This window comes from Pogoniulus pusillus, chromosome 22, assembly GCF_015220805.1.
Source record: "Pogoniulus pusillus isolate bPogPus1 chromosome 22, bPogPus1.pri, whole genome shotgun sequence".
Taxonomy (NCBI): domain Eukaryota; kingdom Metazoa; phylum Chordata; class Aves; order Piciformes; family Lybiidae; genus Pogoniulus; species Pogoniulus pusillus.
In genome coordinates this window covers 8,086,414-8,109,478 of record NC_087285.1, presented here as the reverse complement: position 1 = coordinate 8,109,478, position 23,065 = coordinate 8,086,414, and the positions used below count along the sequence as shown (strand labels likewise).

General features: G+C 38.8%; 1 protein-coding gene across 3 annotated transcripts in view; it reads left to right on the top strand.

Annotated features, from left to right (window-relative positions):
* Positions 1-23,065, top strand: part of SLIT3 (slit guidance ligand 3) — a 525,031-nt gene that overhangs the window by 352,161 nt on the left and 149,805 nt on the right. For all 3 annotated transcript variants that reach the window (XM_064161620.1, XM_064161622.1, XM_064161621.1), the window contains exons 11-13: positions 3,558-3,629; positions 8,903-8,974; positions 20,089-20,160. In XM_064161620.1, the coding sequence (XP_064017690.1) occupies positions 3,558-3,629; positions 8,903-8,974; positions 20,089-20,160 (216 nt within the window). The remainder of the gene's footprint in view (positions 1-3,557; positions 3,630-8,902; positions 8,975-20,088; positions 20,161-23,065) is intronic.

Below are 23,065 nucleotides of genomic sequence, written 5' to 3'. Positions count from 1 at the left end.
CCACTGAAAAAGGTGAACTTGCTGATGCTGCTTTGCACTAGCACGGGTGGTTTATAATGTATGACAGCACTTCACAGTATGCAGAGGTAGATGCTTAAAGTACAGTTTTCCAGAGGTCATGTTCTAGGTAAATGAGGTCATTTTCTCTGAAATTAGATGTGGGTGTGAAATTTAGATTAGATTTTCACCTTTTTTAGAGGGAAGATGACAACATTAGGTAAGAACTTTGGTTTTCACTGTAGCCAAAAGATGTCACTTCTATCAGCAGTTACCCATTATATCATGAATAGCAGTGGTTTATAATGATGCCTTCAGCACCTTGAAATTACCCTTACCCCTGGTGTTTCCTTAAGATTTTTTGAGTCCTGGACTTTCCTTCACTTGTCATTTATGAGCTCAGATGTGGTGAAAGCACAAAGTATTAATTATAAAAAAATGTTTTCTACTATATTTATTTGTGGAACTGCCCTTGTGGTTTTCAGACTGTACCTGCCAATATATGCATTTATGAAAAAAATACCCACATTTATGAAATTCATGCATTTGAAATACCTGTTCTTTACGGCTGCACAGTGTTGAATACTTCAAGATGCAGCTATATTTTGTGCCTGAGGTGGAATCCACCTGCAAACACGCTAACGAGACCACACTCTTGTGGCTTCGAAGTGGCTTCTCTGGTAGCATCTGCAAAATGTAGTGCACTAAATAAGCATGGAATGTTGTTATATGTGGACTTCAGTCCTTCATGTACAAAGACATTCATAGAATAAAAGTCTAAGGTGAAAATGTAGCAGCAGATGACAACAGCATTGTCTATTTTTGTAGAGGCCATGTGCTGCTAACAGTTTTGGAAGGGATGGGAGAATTCAGTAGTATTTCAGACGGCAGTTGTGGGTAAACTCTGTCTCTAAAAGGATCATCTTTTGTTCTTACTACTCAGGATCTGTGGATATTCCAAGTTTACCTTTTTTTTTTTTTTTTGCTCCTTGGGGGACAAAATCTCTGTGTATATTTCTGCTGTAGAATCACTAAGATTTCCTTGGCATTTGAAGTGTGTTGCAAATTATCCAAAATTAATAATCAGTTTTGATTTTTATATCCAGGTGAAGATTGTTCATAACTATGAAAACTGTTTATTAACATTAAATCTTGCCAGAAAACTTACTTACAATGTTTGAAACATGTGGTTTGGATACTTACACACACAGGGAACAGACAAAAGTAGAACACTTGAAGAGATAAGTAGCAAATGCAAGCATTAAACTTAAAACTGGAAAGAGGTTCTTAGTTGCTATTATACCTCTTGCTCACCAAGGGACTTGAGAGGCTCCTTTCTGCTACTAAGACAGAGGCACAATAGAATCTATTAAGAGAATTTCTTAGGGAGATTCTTGAAACCCAAGACTAGAAGGGAATCCCAAAACTCGAAGGGATCTCTGTTGGTGTCTTGAAAGTTGTTACAGGCAAAGCAGAGCATAATGTGGCAGAGCAGTAAAAGCAAAAGTAAAAGCAAAAGCATGCATGTGGCAGGACCTATTTATTGTTTTGCCCAAATGTAATGGCTCCTTTGGTCACACAAATTCACCAGTTGGAATGGCACTTTGCCAAACCTGACCATGTTCAGTGAAGTCAGGAGCTTGCTGTCCCTTATTTGAGAGGAACAAGTCTGGGCAAGTCTTGGACCCTCAAAGTGGGGTCCCTCAAAGTCTCCAAGCCTTTTCTCCCTGCGCTCTGCTTCCCCCCTCCCTGAGCAAGCCAGGACATGTCTCTTCCATCACAAAGTGTTTTTTAAAAGGGGCTGTGTTTTCCCCCCATCCCTATATTCGAGTTCCCTGTAGGGACTGGCGTGGTGCTTTGTGTGCAGCATGTGTGAACCCCCTGTTTCCATCTATAAGGCAAGGGAATTGGACAGGCATGGCTCTCTTTTTGTTCCTGGAAGTGTCTGCATAGAAGTACTTGGGAGGAGTTGAACACCAAACTGGCAAGCTGACAAAAAGCCTTTATGGGAAGAGTATGTGTACTGCTAGTTCTGGCGACAAACACCCAACAATAGTAGCGTGCCGAAGCTTACAGCGATTTGCATTTCACTGTGGGCTTGCCAGAAATGAAACATGTTATATTTAGACCAACTGGAAGGGAAATCTCAGCCACTAATGCAACTCACAAAACAAGGGATAGAATTAACTCTGATCACAGCCTTTAAAATAGGCTGCTACAGAAGTAAGAGTGAGTGCACATTAACTGCACAAGTTGGCTGTGCAAATATCACAATGTTTCTGACTTAAATAGCTTGGTAGAGTATAACTGAACTGGTTAAATATCTTCTTTTCAAGGGGATTTTTGTCTGTCAACTGAAGGATACCCTGTGCAACAAAGGGCTGATGGGCCTTATATAGTTTCTCTACGTTATCCCCAAGTCTTTTAAAAATCATGATTTACTTCTCCCTGCATCTCATCTTATCTCCTTTCCTGGTTTTAATTTGTTTTTCCCTTTCTGCATTGCTGCAGCAACTCTAAATGACCAGAGTGATTCATTCCATCAATCCAGTATGTTTTTGTATTTCAGTTCTAAACCACTTCCAACCACAGATTTTTGCTATTGAAACCATTTCTTTTTATGACATTTTTGCAGAAAGATACACAGTGTTTGAATAATAAGTAAGGGCTGAGTAAAATCAAATTTTGCTTTCACTTCCAGCTCTGACTATTGAATTTTAGCTGCTGTGGTCATGCAAATTTCTAGTATGGGGATCTGCTTTTACATTTCTAATTGAGATGAGTATTTAGGGTTCATCTGAGGAGAAGACAGTCCAGGAATTTGGGGAACTTGAAAATACCTCTGGGAAGGAACAGAAATTCATCTTAGTGGTTACTGTATGTGATGCTTAAAGATGTGTACATTTTATGTTAGTGATCCTTGCGCTTATACCTCATAAAGAATACTTCTTTCAAACAACATCTTGAAAGTGAAAACAAAAGCATTTTCGTGAACTCTAGGCCATATTTTAGAACACCTTCAGCATCTAGTAGTTAGAATAGGGAGATGCAGGTGGGGGTTTGTTCTGTTTCCTCCCCTTCTCCTAAAAATCTGGATTCACATTGCGGTGAATTCCACTTTGGTTTTCAGCATGTTCCTGAGTCTCTCTGGTAGTATTATTACTCTGCTTATTAAACTGTCACAACATAGCATAGCTTCTAGTTTAGATACTACATTCCATTTACAGCAGCTGGTCAAGGAAAACTTCTGTACTTTCTACCCTAACTTTGATTAAGTACTAGTAAAATATACCTATTAGGTTTTTGTTAATTCCAGGTGCAATTTCTATAGCCTGTGACTTTTTTCTAAGCAGATTTAGCATAATCGGTGAGATTATTTTATTTTCTCAGTTATTTTCTCACTATTTTCTCCATTTAGTGGCTTTCAAAAGAAAAATCTGTTTCTCATAAAAACTCTATAAAGTTGCTTTATATTTATATAAAAATTTGTCATCATGTTTAATGTTATTTCTGTCCTATAATTGTGTAATTAACATGTATATTACTTTCTTTGTTTTCAGACGTTTGGAACAAAACCTCATCAAAATCATTCCCCCTGGAGCTTTTACCCAGTACAAGAAGCTTAAGAGAATGTAAGTTTTAATAAGACCAACATGCAAGAGTGATCATGAATCGTCTAGCTTCAAGTTCAGTATCTTTATTTTAGAAATGTATTGGCAATTTCTATACTGAAATCACTGGGGATTGCACAAATAATCTCTTCAAAGTGTAAGCAACAATGGAATTTGGTTCAGGATGTCTAACAGTGCATGAAATCCTTAATAGTGCTTAATTTCACTTCCTATTATAAACGATGTGAACTAATTAGTTGTTTGTCTGTTCAAACTTCAAATTGGCTTCCTCAGAAAGATTTTTAACTTTCTGGGTTTTTTCTTACTCATTCTGGTAGCTGTTTGCACTGCTTCACTTTATTTGACCTCAGTTAGAGCAAAGTGCATGTTCTTGCAGAGTAGTTTGGGGTGTCCTGCAGTGCATTCAATGTCCTGACGTTGACATGGTTTGGCTGTTTACAAGAAAGCAAAGAAACCTCCTGGAATTGTTTTTTCTCTGTTTCTTAGTCACTAGTGGATAGACAGAAAATTCTTTACTCTTAGCTCTTGTGTTTTCTCTTTGGATTAAAAAATCAAACAAACACACATCAAAAAATAACACAAACAAACAAAAAACCCCAAAACCAACCCAAATTTGTGGCAGCACTCTCATGCAAGTATCTTGGACTTTCCCCTGACCAGAATTTCTTTTAAGTGATATATGAGAGCTGCTGTGACAGCACAATGATACAGACAAGGGTAAAACAAGTTAGTCTTGCTTCACCATAGCAGCAAGAATTGATGGATACCACTGGACCAGTAACTTCCAAAAGTCATTCAGGCTGTGTTGCTCCGTGCTAAGACTGCTGAAAAGATGCCTTTTACAGTTCTTGTTCTCTGAGGTGTGCAGTGCTTACTAGCACTAAGAAATTGTCAGGTCATTTGATAGAAGACATTGGATTATCAGATAGTTCTTTTGGAAACTGGAATGAGTTAGTGCTGTACCTTTGGATTGAAGTGTAAAATTACTGTGTTTGCCAGTCCAATCTTAGTGACTTCCTAGTGCTGGAGAGATGTAAATATGGATCTTAATATTTAACAGGTCAAATCATCTGTCTTGTAGAGTCCTATTCTTCTGTCTCACTTTCAATATAGCTGTATGTATTTTTAAAGAAGTACTGTATTAGATAGCAGGGCAGTAATTTCAGTGAAAAATGATGAATCCCTTTTCAGTGACCTAACTTGTAACTTTTTCATTATTAAATTCACTACTTGGATCTTTCTGAGGTATGACTAATTTTAGATTTTGGCAATGTTTTACAGTCCTTTCATTTTTCATGACTGGTGAACTCTAGTTTTAAGGGAGTTGACCAAAAATATGCTCTCTAACTTGACTAACTGCTCAACCTGGTGTGGCACTTACTATGTGAAATGATTAATGTTCAAATTTCACCCCAGAATTCTATTAGGAAATTGTGTCAGCGGCTTTCTAGAGTGTAATTGGCACAGTCGTTGAGATCTGAACTCCTAGTTAAATAATAAGTTGTTTTCCCATGCAGTCTGTATCAAGGCATGGTTAATGTTACAGCATTTTGTAGAAGAACATGTGAGAGGCTGCAGAATGTCCCATAGCCAATGGCATGTTTTGCCATTTGGTTATTGATCTCTCACCTTGTTAAAATGTTATTCCTTCTGGACAGTGAGGCTGTAAATTGGGAATCGCTGTTCTTACACAAAGTTTGAAGACTTCAGTTGCAGTATTTGAAGAGACTATTGACATCATCTTCTCACTGTGCTAGGTTCCCAGTACCTGCTAACACCAAAATGTATTTCAGTCAGAATCTTGCCTTTTAAAACAAAAGAATTATCCATCCTTTTCCTTTTAGAGGAAGAACATGTTCAGTAATACTGAAGTCACCAATCTTCTTTAATTTCTGTTACTTTGATTTCAGTGAGCAGTGCCATGACACAAAGATTATTGATTTCATTAATTGATGCCTTACCCAGGGCACAAATGAAGAATCTAAATGAAGAACTATTATTAATAATAATGTTATATGATTCAGAGGATGGTATTAGCATAACATTGTGAATTGTATTCTGGTTTTCTCCTGGTTAATAATTGTGCAGGAATGTTAGGAGTAAGAAAATACTCACTTGCAGCACTCTCAGTATTTTTATTTGTCTACTTGAGTATTTCCTACAAGATTATTCAATTTCCTTTTCTTAAATAATTGGATCACTGAGATTGCTTTTTAGGTAAAAGCCCAATTGTCCAAAATAGCCTTTATATGACTTGATATTAATATGTCAAGATGATAGCAGAAGATGTGTCTGTATTAATTCAAATGTTAAACCTGCATCTAGATGAAATTTGCTCTTTAGAATGTCTCTTCCAAGAGCTTCTAGGATGGGAGAGTTATTTTTGTGATCAGGTTTTAGCAAAGGAGCTAAAATCTTTTTGTGTCCAGGGCTTCATCATAATTACCCACATGTTCTCACAAAATTAATTACATGAAGATGAACTTGTCTGTCTCTGAAGGAAGATTTAGCACCTCCAGGATTCAAATATGCAGTTGAATTTATATGATCTAGCGTCATGGTTCTCCTGATTTGGGGGTGAATTTAACAGATCCTAGCCCTGTGCTCAATTGTTCAAGGATTCCAGAAGAGTTTTGAGGAGCTTGAAGAAGATATATCCCATCTTCAGACATAGAAGTTGTTATTGCATGAAGTATCCATGTCCAGACATGCCATTTCAATTTCATTTACATAGCAGTTGTGCTTGTACCATACTTCTGTAACTTCTAGCCTGCAAGTTCCAAAGTTTGTTGTATTACCTTCCATCTTGTCTTTGCTTTTCTGAGGCTTTTAAGTTTGTAGCACAAGACTAAAAGCCAAATACACAGAGCCACTTTGAAAGATGGAGTCGCACCTCTCTGGCTCTGATGCTGGTAGTGGCATTTCCTATTATCAAGTTAATTTTACCATATATTAGCAGAAAACACAGTGAGGTTTCACAGTAGCTCTGTGGCATTGCTGGTTTTGTTAAGCAGCTTCTGGAAACTAAACCATATATGACATGGATTTTTGCAGAGTACTCTTGTCAAACAAGAATGGGCTAATTTACATGTTAGAGAGAATCAAGTAATCTGATATAATAATGTTAGTCAACAGAGAAACTATTCTTCCAGTGCTACTGGTAGTTTTATATATGACTGCATCTAAAAATAAATCTATTCTGTCTCAAAACCTTTTACAGTAAAGATATTTAAGCTATACAGCCCTGTGTTATACAGAGACTCACAGAGTATCCTTGCTCCCCTGGTGTAAAGCCCAAACCAGTTTCAGAAAGTAACTGGTAACTGAGCACACCCTTCAAGGCATGTTCAACAACTTTTTTTGATAGATCTGTGCCAGAGGAGTAGGGAGACTATACCCTGCCTGGGTGGAATCCTAATAGGTTTATAAGCTTTACAGCTAAATAGCCACTGAGTGGTTCAGAGAATCATCGAATGATCATAGAATGGCTGAGGTTGGAAGGAACCTTAGAGAGCATCTACTCCAACCTACCTGCCTCTCAGCTAGACTCAGCTGCTCAAATCTGCTCAGAGACCCTAAACTATGAAAATGAGTCTCCTTGTTCAAACTGACTTAGTTGTGCAGATTAGAAAAAAAGGAGATCTCTTTGTCTTGATGCAGATGGTGAATTTGCTCTCTGGGGTGGATTTACAGTAAGTTCTTGGGGAGGCAATCAACTCTAACTCATAACAACAAGCACAGAATAGGATGATCTTACCAAAGGGAGAGAGCACAAGTAGAGGAGCATGATTTAATTCTTTTGCCTCAGTCACATCAGAAGGAGTTGGAGCCTCTTTATCCAACAGGAATGGAATTTGGGATCTAACAGAAAGGAAATAATGTGCCTAATTATCTTCTAATGCTGATTGTAATGCATCCGCATGAAGTGGGTGAGTGCCGTCACCCAGCATGGCTTTTATGCACATTCAGACACCATTAGTTACACACTCATTAGCGTCCAAACGTGGGGAGAGAGAAAGGAGGGAAATGTTGAAATGTAGTGAATCAATAAAATAGTGCTGAAGTGCTTGTTTCAAAAACTAGCTGTCCCTTTTCAGCTGCTTGTCATTGTTCAGCAAAGTTGTAATTTCATGTCATCATAAAAGACTTTAGTATGCTCTTCAATAAATAGCACAGATTCATTCACATCGATTTCTGCTGGTATAAGAATTGCTAGACAAAAGGCAACAAATGCAACCAGTTTAAATTTGTTTCACAAAAGCCTGCACAAACCCAAATCTTCCTATTTTCACTGCCACAAATGTGGCTGCTGTAAGATGAGGTGAAGAAGTGGAGGCCTTCACTGAGTGTTGCCCTTGTAGGCATGATGTTTTAATGGAAAACATCAGTAGCAGAGCAGTTCATGAGCCTTATTAAAAAACAAATGAAAACAAGAGCACGCCAGGAAAAATCCCACTTTATGTGACTAGATTTGAAAACAATTAGAGGACTTCATTAAAATTTAAACCAAGAGAATTTGCAGCTTAAAACATGTCTAAAAAGGAAAACTTTCTTACTTTCTGATTTCCAAGTTCTTCTTCAAGTGGTGTTTGTTTAAAAGAGATTCTGACTGGAGTCCTTAGGGTGTGCCCCAGTGGAAATAACAGTGAAGATGTACATGAAACACTACATTACTCCAGTTACAGCTATCAGTTAAAAGATTTGATACTGCTGACACAAACTGATACCAACTGTCAGTGAATGCAATAAGATGGCTGAAAGTTATTCCTGTAGCTAAGCACCTGATTGAAGTGATTGACAGAAAGATTAGATTGCAGTGATAGTCATGAGAAGGTGCCCAGTTCTGAACATCTGTGTCCCAAGTGTGGCAAATTTGGCTCCATGTGTAAAGAAGCTGTGGTGTAGTTGCTTCCTTTGTGCACTTAGGTGGCTCTGGTTAGAATCAAAGAGTATTTTCCAAACCAGGAACACACTTCCCCTTGAAAATGACAGCAGGCTTTAACTGAATCCCACTTACATCATAGATGAAAAGGTGGATTCTTGCTGGGGCTCCCTGACAGGGTCTGCAATACACTAATAATATGTAGAAACTATAGCTTGTCTTACTGACTGGTGTCTTTTGATGACTTATCCATCCTTACACAGTTCATAATTTCTCTGATGTGATATTATCTTTTAGGGTTTTTTTTTTTCATCAAATATATTCTTTCAATAAACTAGAGCAAAAATGTTTTCCTGTTTACTTTTTTTTAAACTCTCTCTTCTTTTTACAGAGACATCAGCAAGAATCAAATATCTGACATTGCACCTGATGCATTCAAAGGCTTGAAGTCACTCATTTCATTGTAAGTAGGAAGTAGAGCTGAATGAGCTTTTGGGAAGAGCTTATGTGTAAAAGAAACAAAAGTTATAATGTGCTGTGTGGCAGAACTTAGTTTCTGTGTGCAGTTGCCAGTGTGGCAGAACTTAGTTTCTGTGTGCAGTTGCCAGTCTGTGCAAAGCATCTGATCCTTTATAAATAAAGAATTGGTCATGAGGATTAGAAGAAAGAGCCATTTACACATCTCTAGTAAATCTTTTATAGGTCAACTCCCCCAAGGTTACTGACATGGTCACTTCTTCAGATCTCTGCATTAGTTGACCTACTATACATTTGCACTTGTGGGTAGATCCACGCCTCTCAACTCACCATAGCACACGAAGCCTTATCATGTTTCAAACATTGTTTGATAGTGTTAATTAGGGAGCAGGGGAAATTCTTCCAAAATGGTTTTTTTTTCCTTTGATATTGAAGAACTGAGTCTGAATTCTCTTGTGAGAATTTTGGTTTATTTGTTTATTGGGGTTTTGTTCAAACTACTTAGGGAAGAACTTAAGCTTTTAAGAAAATGTTTCTATTTCTTATCTGCAAATACTACTTTATTAAGCTGGAGCAGGATTCAAATGTTATTTCATACAGAAGATTAAGGGAAGGTAGATGTGATGGTTTGGGTGTCCCCCGCCCCACCACACTTTAGAAATCATCCAGACTAGGCTCAGCCAGCTCTGGAAATTGAATGAAGCATTTATATTTACAGCTTAGCACAATATACAAGCAGATATTTACAGAGATACAGTTATATACAGAAATGTACAAGTTAAAAGGTAATACAGAAACACAACAGCCTTCCCAGAAACCTGAGTCCCCAGGAGGGGCTCCCAACCACTCTTTCACCTTCTCCCACTCCTCTGTCTTTGCCTTACCCCAGGCATTGCCTTGTGCCCAAGGAATAATGGAGGGTCGGCCAGGGCGGGTAGGAAGCAGGTAGATTAATCAGAGAGATGGAAGGTGACGTGGTAGAGATGCATCCCAGAGCCTGGACAGAGAACGACTCCTGACTCCCCTATCAGTGTTTACACTCTAGTTCTTACACATCTCAGCAAGCCTATGAGTGAAGTAAAAATCACCATTGTTTCCCTTTCAGAGCCTGTAATCTAGTTCTTCTCACCAAAATATTCTAGCTAGCTTCAAACTAGCACAGTAGGTTCCCTTGACACCCATTCATTTCTCCTTGTAGAGCACAGAAACTGTTTTAGCACCAATTTGAATTTAAATGCTGCTGTATTTTAACCTAGCTGCCCACAGCACTATTAAAATAGTGGAGTTTTTAATGATAAAAAGAGCAATACAAGGTCTGAAGCTGCACATGGAGAATGAACTAGAAGAGAATGTTGTAAAGAGCCCCAGGCTGAGAGAAGAGGGTAAACTCAACTGGAATGATTATTTATCTGCATTAGTTTTAAAGACAGTTTTAAAACTTTTAGCTCATCAATATTCATATAACACAGTTTGACTTTTAAGAGTGCAGTTTAGTTCTAAATGCTGCTGAAGTTTTAATCTCTGAATGCTGGATAGTTCTAACAGCCTTTATAAACTTGTTGACTAGTGCTGATATTAGAAAGTTATTCACTGCTGAACTTGCATGTTGCATTAAACTGAGCCAGAATGCAGAGGGATGGCCCTTTTTTTTGTGCCCCAAATCCAACTGGGAGAATGCCAGAAACAGATATTTAGTGTTGCTAGCCTTTGTTGAATGGTTGGGGCAGTGTTATCCAACACACTGTGGAAATGGTCAGATCTCTTTCAATGCTCTCTGGAAATTATTTTCAAGAGAATGGTATTTACTGAACACTGCAGTATTGGCTTAGTATGCAACTACTGCTGATGCTGCTGTGCTGCAGCTTTCCAGTCTAGGAGCAAGCTGGGGTTGACTTCCCAACTGAGAAGTTATTCAGCTTTAGCTATATCCAATTCAGATACCCCCAGGTGGCCTTCAGGAGTGAGGCAGAACACATCGGAGTGGACAGGGAGGAAATGAGACTGTGAGCTGGGAAGGAATGTATAATGTTTTGACTTGTATACGGAAGCAAGTGAAATGACTCCATGTCCTCTGACCAGTCATCCAAAACTATATATCAAGAAAACAATGTTTAAATATGTTTATATCCAAGTGGGTAAAATAGTGCTTAAGGTAACACTAGGAGGTTACAAGAGGAAAGTGAGAGGGCACAGAGATGAGATGCAGCATAGAAACGGCTGTAGTAAGGGAACTGTGTCTGAGCAGTCTATTTTTCTTCCGTGTTTTTGCCTCAGTTGCCTTTTCCTGCAGCCACACAAAGCTGTTGTAGCACAGTCAGTTTCTCCTCTCTTTGGCAGACTGGTTTCTACAATGGTATCAACTCCAGCCTTTTACTTTCTTTTGAAAAGTTTTACTCTTGCTGTTAGTTTCAGATAGATCTTGCAAATGTTTTCCCTGTGGCTGATGGGCAAGAGCTGATTTTCCACAGTCACCCAGACCTCTGCCAGGTTCTTCTGTGCTGGTCACTTCTGTAGTTCAAGTTTCTGAACTTGATTGAACCTCCATGAAACAAAATTATCTGCTGTTCTGGAAATCTCGCTTTCTCCAAATAAACCTTCCCCAGGTTTCTACTTCTGAGAAGCAGAGGATCTTCTTTCATCTGCTCTCTGCCATAGTCACCAGTCCAGTTATGTCAACTGCAGAAGGACAAGTGTAAGAGAGAATGACTGCTTTGAAGTGTCAGCCCTACCAATGAAGCTGCCAAAGGGGAGGGAACAAGAAGGTAGAAATGAAGCAAGACAGTTTGCTTACTAGTGTTTTGTCTTTTAATCAGCACAGTTTTTTTGGTGCCTGAGGGCCCCATAACTGTAGTCTGAGAGTAACCTTTATTTTTCATATATGTAAGTCAAATGTGATTGGTGGCTGACATGTTAATGAGACACCGCTGACGCTTGATCTGTCCACCAAGCAGCTGGACTTTTCTGCCCGCTGTGTTAAAACAGGAATAAAGGAAGGGAAAATATTAATGCACAAATGAAAGTAAGCAACTTTGTTTCCATTAAGAATGGAGTATTGCTGTAGTGCCAAAAACCTTGCATTATTCCCACTTTCCGCTCCTCCCTTTACTCCTTGCTTGCATGCAATTGCAGTGCTCCCTATGGGTCCAAGAGAGTGAAAGTGCTTATCTGGAAGACAGCCAACATTGTTAGCCTGGCTGGCTAATGGAGGCCTATATATAGTGGGTTGCTACCTACTTTCTTCTGAAGCTAACTTAGGTTTGTGTTTCCAGGCAGAACTGTTTCTCAGAGTACTCAGCCTATTGTACCTATGGAGAGATGGAAGAAAAAAATGTTGTATTATAGTTTTGAAAACACAGGAATATTTTATTATAGAAGCAGTTTTCCCTAAAATGTATCAAACTCAAATCTTTTAAAAGTGTTAAGTAAGCCATATGCTAGCAGGTCATAAGTTTTAGCTTAAATCTACAGATCCTCTCTAACAGGAAAGTCACCTATGGGAGTCAAACAGGTCACAAAATCTTAACACTTTGAACTTCTAACTTATTTTTTCACTGTATTCAGAAGAAGAAAGGCAAGCTTGTCCTTGTAAGGACTCAAGACTTCTCCATTCCCCACACAGGGAAAAAAAAAAGTGTCTGTTTTCTTCATGCCTTTTTTCAGTGGGATCTTGTTCCCTGTTTTAGAATTGTGTGGAACAAGGAATTTCTTCTCTGATTTTCTTAGAAATATTTCAGCATGTACATAACTCTTTCTTTTTCCTGGTTGTGGCAAGAACAAAGAAACCAGAATCATTCTTCTTGAAGTTTGTTTTTTTTTTAATTATTCTCAGTGTCTTCTGGCTTTTATTTTTCCCTTTCTTGTGCTACATACAGGTGGCAGTAGGAGGCTCTGAGGCTGTGGATTTAATTCTTTGCAGAATCTGAAGTTCTCTTTCAGGATTTAGATACTAGGATTTAAATCCTTAGCATATGTTTGGTATGAACCAAACTCTAAACCTGTTAGTGGATGAAACAGAAGATAAAGTAAGATCCAGCCTCTGCTTTTGAGAGAACAGTTGTAGAGAGCTATGGACCAAGGCCTGAGAAAAAGAGTCTTTAGTCTTAAAGATGCTACTGTGGGATTTGGGATGACAAGTTATATTGCATGATTCCAGTGATGGCTGTTGGACAAATAAACTGCTTGTCTATACCAGTCTCCACACTTGTAAATATAGAAGTATTTGTTTCAGAGGTGATACAAGAGTGTATACTTTGAAGCTCATGAGAGGTAATGGTACTGCAGTACATGGGACCATGCAAAATATTCAAGATGAGAAACAAATAATTAAAATAATTGTGGATATCTGAAAAAGTAGTGAGCAGCACAAATGTGAGCCATAGTCATGTAGCCATGGCTTTTGTGTTGGAGGGATTTGTCTTGCCATTCATTACTTCTTTCCATATAAACAGGAAAGCAAAAAGTACCCCTGCAATGAAAAAGGCAGCAAAATTGGTTGATTGCAACTACTGTTTTACCTTAATTTTGAGCAGTCTGATAAATGCTCTGTACCATATGGAGTTTGTGTGCCATGGTTGGAGCTACACTTTGCTGGCGTTGGAGCAGTTAATAGCTCAGCACAGAACATGGGGACTAAGTTATGAATAGCTTCATGTTTCGAGATTGGTACATGCACTTTCTGAACTACATTAATTTTTCATTTAATCAACTCAAAATCTGTCTAATATCAGTGAAAGGATTGTGTCAGCATTTGGTTATTGTTAATAGTATCAAAATGTTATTCTTGGGGTTAAGAAACTTCCCACAAATGTAGGTTTGGAAGGCTATGTCCAGACTGTCTGGGGACATTTTATGAGATATGACAAAACAGTCTAAGCCTTCAGTGTGTTAAACTAAGTGAATAAATTTTGGACCACTGCAGAGGGAGAATTCCTTTGCTTTTGTTCATATAGTGAATTAAGCTAGTGAAAATTTAAAAGCTTAGCTCAGCCTGGGAACAAAGACAAGAGACAGCTTAGATTTTGACATAGCAGTCCTATTTAGACCATCATCTCCTGAGTGATGATGTATGTGATGTCATTCATGGTGATTTGAAATCTGCAATAAAACACTGTCTTTTGTAGTAACTGCCAAACTTATTTTAAGGTAACAAATTGCTTTGGATAGTTTTACTGTGATTTATTGAGACTAACTTGTTCTGAAGAAATATGAAATAGTGCAGGGGGGAATATATTGCATGTCTATTTTTTTTTCAGATAGTAGAAATATATTGCTGTTTTTACCTCTATCAATCCCTCTACATTTGAAAACTTGAATTCTTACCAGGCCTATGCCATTGTTTGTAGCTTGGGAAATGTAATTTTTCCTAGCAGGAATTGTTTTCACAGTCTGAAGGAAAGTTAAGGCATTATGATGGCTGAAAAAGACATTGCAGAAAGTCAAAATTTGACACTTGAGTAAGAATGTTTCAGCCAAGTCAAAATAAAGGAACACTTAGCTGGAAACCGTATGGTCTAGAGGAAGGGATTCTGTGCTAAGATTTCCTACTTCCAAAAGAGTTCTTTGTCACCTCCCAAGGTTTCCAAGGGAAAATCTCTATATACTGAGATATGACTTCAAAGCAGCTGGATTGCAGCTGCATTGCAACTCCATTTGCAAGTATGGTAGGTCAACGAACTGTTAAATAAAGACTGCACAGCAGTTATTGTTTCACACCCTTAGAAGGTGCTATGCTAAATTTCAGTGCACATGAAAGGTCTTGTGTTGGTAAAGTCTTTGCAAATTCCCTAGCTCAAAAATTGTTGAAGGGGTTAGAGTGTGTCTGGAGACAGCAAAGGATCAGTGAGATACTTCCATGTTGAGTCCATACTGAAGAAACCTTACATGCTTAATTACATTCTCACCTAGGATAACATACTTGTTATGTGTGCCCCCATTGCTGTCTTTGTATCACAGGCTGTTAGGTGTTGGAAGGAACCTCCAGAGATCATCAAGTCCAACCCCCCTGCCAAAGCAGGAACACCTAGGGCAGGCCACACAGCAATGTGTCCAGACAGGTGTTGAAAGTCTCCAGCTTTTAGATGAGTCTATGTCCCACTCTTTTAGATGAGTCTATGCAGTTACTGTTTTCACTCTGTGATCTTTAACTACTTAGAACATGAGTTGGATTACTCTGCAAAACTTGAAGTTTAATAGCAACAATTAATTACTGAAAAATTAATACTGAACTGTGTCTTGGAATAGATACATTTGGGGGACAGTACTAAAAGAGCATGTTAGAATCAGATCAGGTATAAGACCTGATTGTGACTTCATATATTTGTATAATTTCTTATTGGAGATCCATAATAACTCTTCAGCTGAACAGAGTGCCTTTTCCAGGGATCTCCAGCGTTTGCAGTGCAGCCAGGGATCTGGTTTGTGTGTGTTGTCCTTCCCATTGTTTGGAAGGTTGATCGCAGCCTGAAAACTGCTGTGAGTTGTCAGCCAGTCTGCCAGGTACTTTTGAAGAACTGCAGCTTGTGGTTTGTAGCCGTGCTGAAGGCATTTAGCTGTGAAATGGCAAGCCGATGGCTCTACCTGCCGCTAGGAATATAGCCCTCAGACGGTTCAGCTGCACCTGTGCCATAATTAGTGGCTAATATTAAAAAGCACCTGCAAAAAATTAGAGAAAAGTTTGCTTGACTTAAAACTCAAGTTTTCACACTGGTCATTCTGGTATTACTTATATCTACCTTCTGGAAAAGACTAGAATAAAGATCATATCCTGGCAAGTCTGATCTCTTTGCACTTCTTGATGACTCTTCTCCACTGGTCTCTGTCTTTGTAAAAGAGACTCCCATGTGTGATGAAAAAAGAAAGGTAGGAAGAGTAAGAAAAAGGGTACCTGTTGCTGCCTCACTTAGTATTGGCTTAATCTTGAGTTGCTGCCTTCAAGATTAGCATTGTGAATGTAAAATTCTCTCTCTTATGAAATGTACATGTTTATGGTAATAATTTCTCTACCTGTCAGTAATTTTGTCAGACCTGTGGCTGACTTGATCTCCCAGCAAGGATGAGAAGTGAATGAATAATCAGGAGCACACAGTAAAATTATTAGTAATTTTTGCTCTAATAAGTGTCCTTCTGATTCACAGATTCACTGTCTATAGGTAGCAGTAACCCAGCTGATTTTTTTTTTCAATTACAAATCAACTTTGGTGTGTTTTTAATATAAAAGATTTTGTATCTTAAATTGCTTTTGCTAGGGGGTACATAGGAGTTGTGTTCCTATGCCAAGATTGCACAGTAGGCAGGACACCTGCATGTCCTGCAGCAAATGTGAGGGACACAAGTGACCACAGAGCCTTAGACAAATCTCCTGGTATTTATCCATGCTGGTAGAAGCATTGGAGATTGAAATAAGTTCTTGAATTGACTTGTCTGAGTTTTCTGTTACATGGCTTTTTGAAGGTATTTTTTTATTTGGCATTTTTGTTTGGTTTCTTTTTGTCCCCCAAACTGCTATTCTGGAAATGTCATGTTGCATGCTACTGAGATGGGCAAATGGCAGGAGGTAGAGGAAAGCAGCTGCAGTAATGGCACATCCCTAACCTAGCCAGCCTTTTCTGCAAGCTGACACATTCATAGTACTGTTGGAAGTGCAGCAGTTGGCACCTTCAGAACAAGTCTTGGATCAAGAACCTGGCCATTAATCCATTTGTTGGTATGAGTTTGCCCTCCTGTCATAAACAAGAGAAAAATAGGAGAACTCTGAGGAAAGCAAAAGTTTCTGCACTTTTTATTAGAGTAAATGGGAATCAGGAACCTAAGAAATGAGAGGTAGTGCATTATAGATCTCCCCTGCTTTTTGCTTCTTTCTGTCGGACCATTTGACTTCAGCTCTGTTATGGCAAGCAGACAATGGTGTTAGCTAATTTGGCTCTGTGTAGTGCTGAGCATGAATATTAATTAGAGACAAGTGCCTGAGCTCTCATACTGACTTTTGTTTAGCTGTTAATTTGTTTGAATGTTAATGTGCCACATGCACATAAGCTCAATTAGGCTTGAAAATGCTTCTTTTCTTTTCATGGCTTCTAAAAATCAAAGCTTTGTTTGATTTTATAAGCTATTTCCATCAGATTCACTTTTCTCAAAATAATAATAAAGAGCATGTATAAACACAGCCAAGGTTTAAAATTCAGTGGAACATTACATGATGATCTTCTGACTCCTGAATTGAAAGTGGAGTAATCATAGAATCATAGAATGGCTTAGGTTGGAAGGGACCTCAGAGGACATCTGCTCTGACCTCCCCACCCTAGCCAGGGATGCCTCTCATCTAGGCTCGGCCTCATCCAACCTGGTCTTTAGCATCCCCAGGAAAGAGGCACCCACAAGGCATCCAGAACTCCCCCGAGCAGTCTATTCCAGAGTCACAACACTACTGTACTGAGGAACTTCTTCCTAAGATCCAGTCTAAACTTACTCTCCCTCAGCTTCAAACCATTCCCCTTTATCCTGTTGCTAGACACCCTTATGAAAAGCCCCTCTCCAGCCTTCCTGTAGGATCCCTTCAGCTACTGGAAGGCAGCTATAAGGTCTCCCCAGAGTCTTCTCTTCTCTAGGCTGAACAACCCCAGCTCCCTCAGCTCATAGCAAGGATGTTCCAGCCCTCGCATCGCCTTTGTGGCCCTCCTCTGGACTCACTCCAACAGTTCTGTGTCCTTCTTGTGATGGGGACACCAGAACTGGAGTCAGTATTCAAAGTGGGGGTTTCACAAGAGCAGAATAAATTGCTCTAATGAGAGTCCTGTTGTGATGTGTGCATTTAGCAGTACTGCAAACAACAACTGCCCTAGGTGTGATTGTTGGGCTTTCTTTAGGGATTTGCTTTCCAAAGTCTTTTTACTTCTATAGCCATAATAACCCTCAGTCTGGAGTGAGGATTTCTTTTGGGTTTTGCTTCTTTTTTTTGTGTATTGTAAAGCTTAGCTTCTGAACTCCGTCTTCCATGCTTCACTATTATACATTATTGATCAGCATTGATGGTCCTGCTACGTCACAAAGCTAAGGAAGATGTTCATCTAATGTGACAGAGTTTATAATCTGAACTTTGTGTAGAGATGATGCATTTGCTAAAGAATTGTTCAGAAAGTGTGGAGACTGCAGTGGAAGTGCAGTGGATTCTGTGGGCTTTATCTTAGTATTTTAACCTTTTATAAATATTTTATTTGCAGAGGTTTTTGCTTCCTGATACAGGTGCTCACATCAGTTACTTTGTCCAGAGAGCAGTCTGTGGTCAGCCATTTGGATGTTGTTTTAAAGCCGAGTGAAATTCAGTGACTCGATTATCTCGTATTTTGAAACTGCAATCTAAATGGACCTTTCAAAGTTGAGCCAACGTTTCTGTCTAGTTTTGGGTAGAGTGTAATAATCTAGGTACATTGCATGCAGTTCTGTCAATGTGGGAAATTGTATGTGTCGTCTGAAGCTGAAATTCAGAAACAGTCAGAATGTTGGTGGCACTAACATTCGTTCACAATAAACAGTAACTGTAATAGCACATTAAAAGCCAACCTCCTGCCTCTGCAAAAGATAGGCAAATTATGGTACATATGTTTAGAAAAAATATAATGCTAGATAATCATTAGTTTCTGGGGTAATGAAAAAAAGTCATGGAAAATGAAGTTTCAAGATCAGATTTCATAAATAACACTATTTTATTTAGATTCTTTCTATTTACACTCAGAAATTGGCTGGTCTGGGAACTCTCCCCCAGAGCTGATATACTTCCAGTGACTGATGAGGGATAAACTGAAGTGGTGATACTCTGGGAAGGCCAGAAGGTGTTGTAAATGGCCCGTCATGCTAAGTGCTTGTTTTTCACTGTGTTAACTCACCCTAATATCTTATATGTTGAAAGACAGAGCAAGCCAGAACTTCAGCCAGCATCCAAGCCTCATGTGGCCATTTGATTAATTGCTAGCATATTATTTCACACTGAAAAGTTCAGGAATTCACTAGTTTAGTGACAGCCAACAAAGTTTTGTCACGAGATGGTTTACAACCATTTGCTAGGTCCTATATAGAGAGCACAGAAGTTGCATAAATGTTGTTTTTCCTAATTTGAAGTCTATTAAAACATTGAGGTAAAGCATAACATTTTCAGAGGGCCTAATCTAATTCTCTTTTACCAGAGCCCATAGAAGCTCCTAACTCACTTTATGATTTGGCAAATTGTATCAACTTGCAGAAATGACATGAGTAAATACTTTAGCCATGATTGAAATTCAGGTGTTCCTTTCATACATGATCTTGCCCTGATCCCTGGGTATACATCTTAGCATAATGGTGGTTTTGTCTGCTTTTCCCTTTAGTTCAATTTCTGAGAATACTGTATATGCATTTTTCCATTAAAAAAAAAGAAGAAGTTTTAATATTAAAACTGAATCATGGATATCAGGTCATATATATTTATGGATGAATAAATATATACAGAGACTCTCATTTGTGTTATTAAATCTTTACTGATTTTTGTAACTAAACTATACCTAAATTAGTTTTGAGTTTCTGAAGTATGTGTCTGTTCCCAGTTCAGGCTAAATTTCTTTATATTAGCTAGCAGCTGGTGAAGCCATAATATTTTATCCAGTGATGCCTGTGTCACATTTCATGCCAATTATTTTATCTGAAGCAATTCAGTTATATGAAATTTTATCTACAACCAGCTTGTGCTCCCTGGCTTCTAAATTCAGTATCACTGAGGAGAATTATAGGGGTTTTTGCATCAGACAATGTACCTTTCAGTGGTTAAAATAATTCTAAAAAGGATGGGGGGAAAAAATCCCTCAACAGAGTGAAAAATATTTCAGATACAGTTTTTGGATCATGTCCAGTTTCTACATTAAAAATGCTTTCCAACACCAGACGAAGCCGGAATCATAACGACTCATTTAATACCACGTGGTCTCTGAAAAAGAAGATGAGATCAGTAGTTAAATGAAATGCCCACAGATCCTGGGCATGGTGCACAAGATCAATAAGGATGATAATGTAGAGGTGTGGGAGGACACTAAACTGGTCTGTTACTCAAGATTTATTTTGTCTTCCTGAATCTTTCAGAGTGCTCTATGGAAACAAGATCACAGAGATTCCCCAGGGCCTTTTTGATGATCTTGTGTCTCTGCAGCTGCTGTGAGTATGATCCCTTCCTCTTTATTCTACAGGCAAGCTAGATTTACTCTTCTTTTCAGCTTCTGACCTTAATATAATCACCTTTTCCACTAAAAACTCGCTGGGATGTGCTAGTCCATTGTCTCTGTGTCATGCAAGAGGGAGGCAAAAGCTGAGGGGAAAAAGAAAGGTGCCAACAGCTTAACAGCACAGTGTGTGTGAGGGATAATAGACACGGAGGATTTATGTGTGGGGGGGAAATGAGAGACATGCTGAAGTCCAAGAAGGGAAATTTGGCCGCTGACTGATGTGGGAATGCCATCTGACTGGCTTTACACATTTAGCACTTGTGGTTAAATGTCTCCATCCTTGAGGGCTACTGTGTTGGAAGTGCCTGCACTTGAACGCAAAATGGCAGTATGGAAGATCTCATTGTCGCCAGCCATGCTCAGTTCCATATTGTTATTGTGCTGAGTGTGGCTTAGTTGCAAGAGATGTTCTTTCAGAATGCATTGTATATTTGAGTATTTTATGCCATTTGGGATTTAACACACAGCTCTGATCAGGGCTAAGATGCATATCATACAGTCCTCAGTAGTTATTAATGCAGCATACGAAATTTCCTAAGCCAAATGTGAAATTGCAGATTTCACTCACTCTTGTCTCCCTAGTCACACTGGGAACCAGTAAGTCCCTAAGCCAAATGTGAAATTGCAGATTTCACTCACTCTTGTCTCCCTAGTCACACTGGGAACCAGTAAGTCCTTCAAAGAATGGGAAATGGGCTGCTGTTTCAGACAGTCAGTAGAAGGAGCAAAAGTAAAATGAGTAAAATGAGTTTACTATGGATTCCTTGTGTTCTGCATCATGGATAAAGCACTCTGAAAGGAAAGGTGATAGATATATGATCAGTTAATCAGTTGATCTCCACTTCCAAGCAGTAAATTATATGAACTATAAAATAAAAAGTAGCTTCTAGACACATTATTTTGAGCCCTCCTGACTTGACATAACCAGAAATGAGTATCCAGAAGTTCGCGATTGCCATGGAGTATATCAGTCCAGCAGCACTCCGCTGCGTTTTTATGGTTCTTAAAACTGGGCATAGGTTTAGAGTAGAAATCCATGAGCAAAGCCCAAGAACTAAAATACGAAATCATGGAGATTGCTCTTTATGTTAAGTGAAGGACTACTCAGATGATTACTTTATTCATAAGATCTGAATTGCAAACACAGACCACTTTATTCTCGAGAAGGACAAGAAAGAGCTTGGTTTGTTTATGCCAGCCAAGCTGTGATGGTGGGAAGTTCTTCATCTCCTCCTGCATGCAGCCAATTGTTTTGCTTTCATCTTTTGTGCATCCTTCTTCTGGCAGCTCCTTTCCTCTGTCTTGTCCCATGCTTCACATGATTGTTAGTGCTTCCCCATGCTTCACATGACTGTTAGTGCTTCAGTGTCTTTATGGCCAGCCTGTGTACTTAGTGGGGGAGGCATTTTGCCATGTGCATGAAAGCGTTTGGAAACTGGGACTCAGCACATGCCAATATAACTGGCATGTTAGTCATTGTCAGCTCACGTTGCCTTCAGTACAGGGAAGATGCTGCCAGTGAAAGGAGAGGTAAAACTTAGCTTGTCACTTTGACCTCAGAGAAAGAAACTATATTGTAAAAATCTGAGCTTTGTCATAGTCCTTCTCCTCACACATTTTGTGGTTGCAAGTTCAAAGTGATACAAAGTTGATTTATCTAACCCAGAACACTTTACAGGTAGGATCTTTCCCAGTAGAAAAGAAAAAGAGTAATAGTCCCTCAACACACGGCTCAGTGTCCTATAAAAACATGCATTCAGAACTTGCATAAAGCATTAGGCAGATTGCAGTGCCTTTATATTGTAGTGCCTGTCTGTATGTAGTATAGCTTTCAACCAGTTACATATTTAAGCCTGTTTTTCCAGTCTGAATCTTCTCAACTGGTGTCTTTTTTTGTGAAGGACGCAAAATCTGTATGCCATCGAACCACTGAAAGCTGAAAAGGTGTGAGTAGGTTGCCCCATTATGGGATTTCCAGAGTATGTGGCTCTGGAACCATTCAGGGTCTTCTTAAAAGTGTTTGACTGTAAAGTAGGTTTTGGCAAGGAGAACACTGCATGATGGTGCTTTAAATGCAAACAAATGTTTGTATGCTTTTCTGATCATGGCTTTGAAGCAGCTATTATGAGTTTGCTTGTAGTATTTTAACGGCTATTGATAAAATAAGTGTCATTTGTTGGTTTTAGACCTGCTGTCTTGGAAGAGTGCCTTGTGATTTGATCAGATTTAGTGTTCAGTGGGCTCTAGATTGGATTTCTTCTTATTAGTCTGGAGACACACTGATAAGAATGCTCTGATTAAGGTATCCTGGTAGCTGCTGTAATTTGCTAAGCTTGAGCTGGAGCATTTTTGAAAATACACTGGTGTATGGTGAAGCAGGAGACAATCAGAAACAGGGAGTCATTGTGGGGCCTGTATAAAATCATTGAGATTGCATTTAGAAGGAAAAAAATAATTACTCTGAAATTGCAGAGCAGATAATATTGTTATTTACTGGTTTGGAAAAGACTCATCAGAGTCAGAAATGTTATTATCCTTCTCTTTAAATATACTGTCACAATATGGGCCCAGACTATTCCACTTTCATTCTGGCACAATTATTTTGTTTAAGTGCTTTACATCTCCAGACAGTACCCACTGCAGTCAGATGCAGCATCCTGAACTACCCCTTTGGGCTCTGGTGTATGGGAAATAAAGAATTGCAAACAAGTTTTACACTGCCTGGCTAGTGTTAAAATTCTGTATTTATGTCATGTAAGACTGGGGTGAGTAAGCCAATATTGTATTATATTTGGCAAGAAAATAAGCAGGCATGGGTAGGTAATAAGATTTTTCTG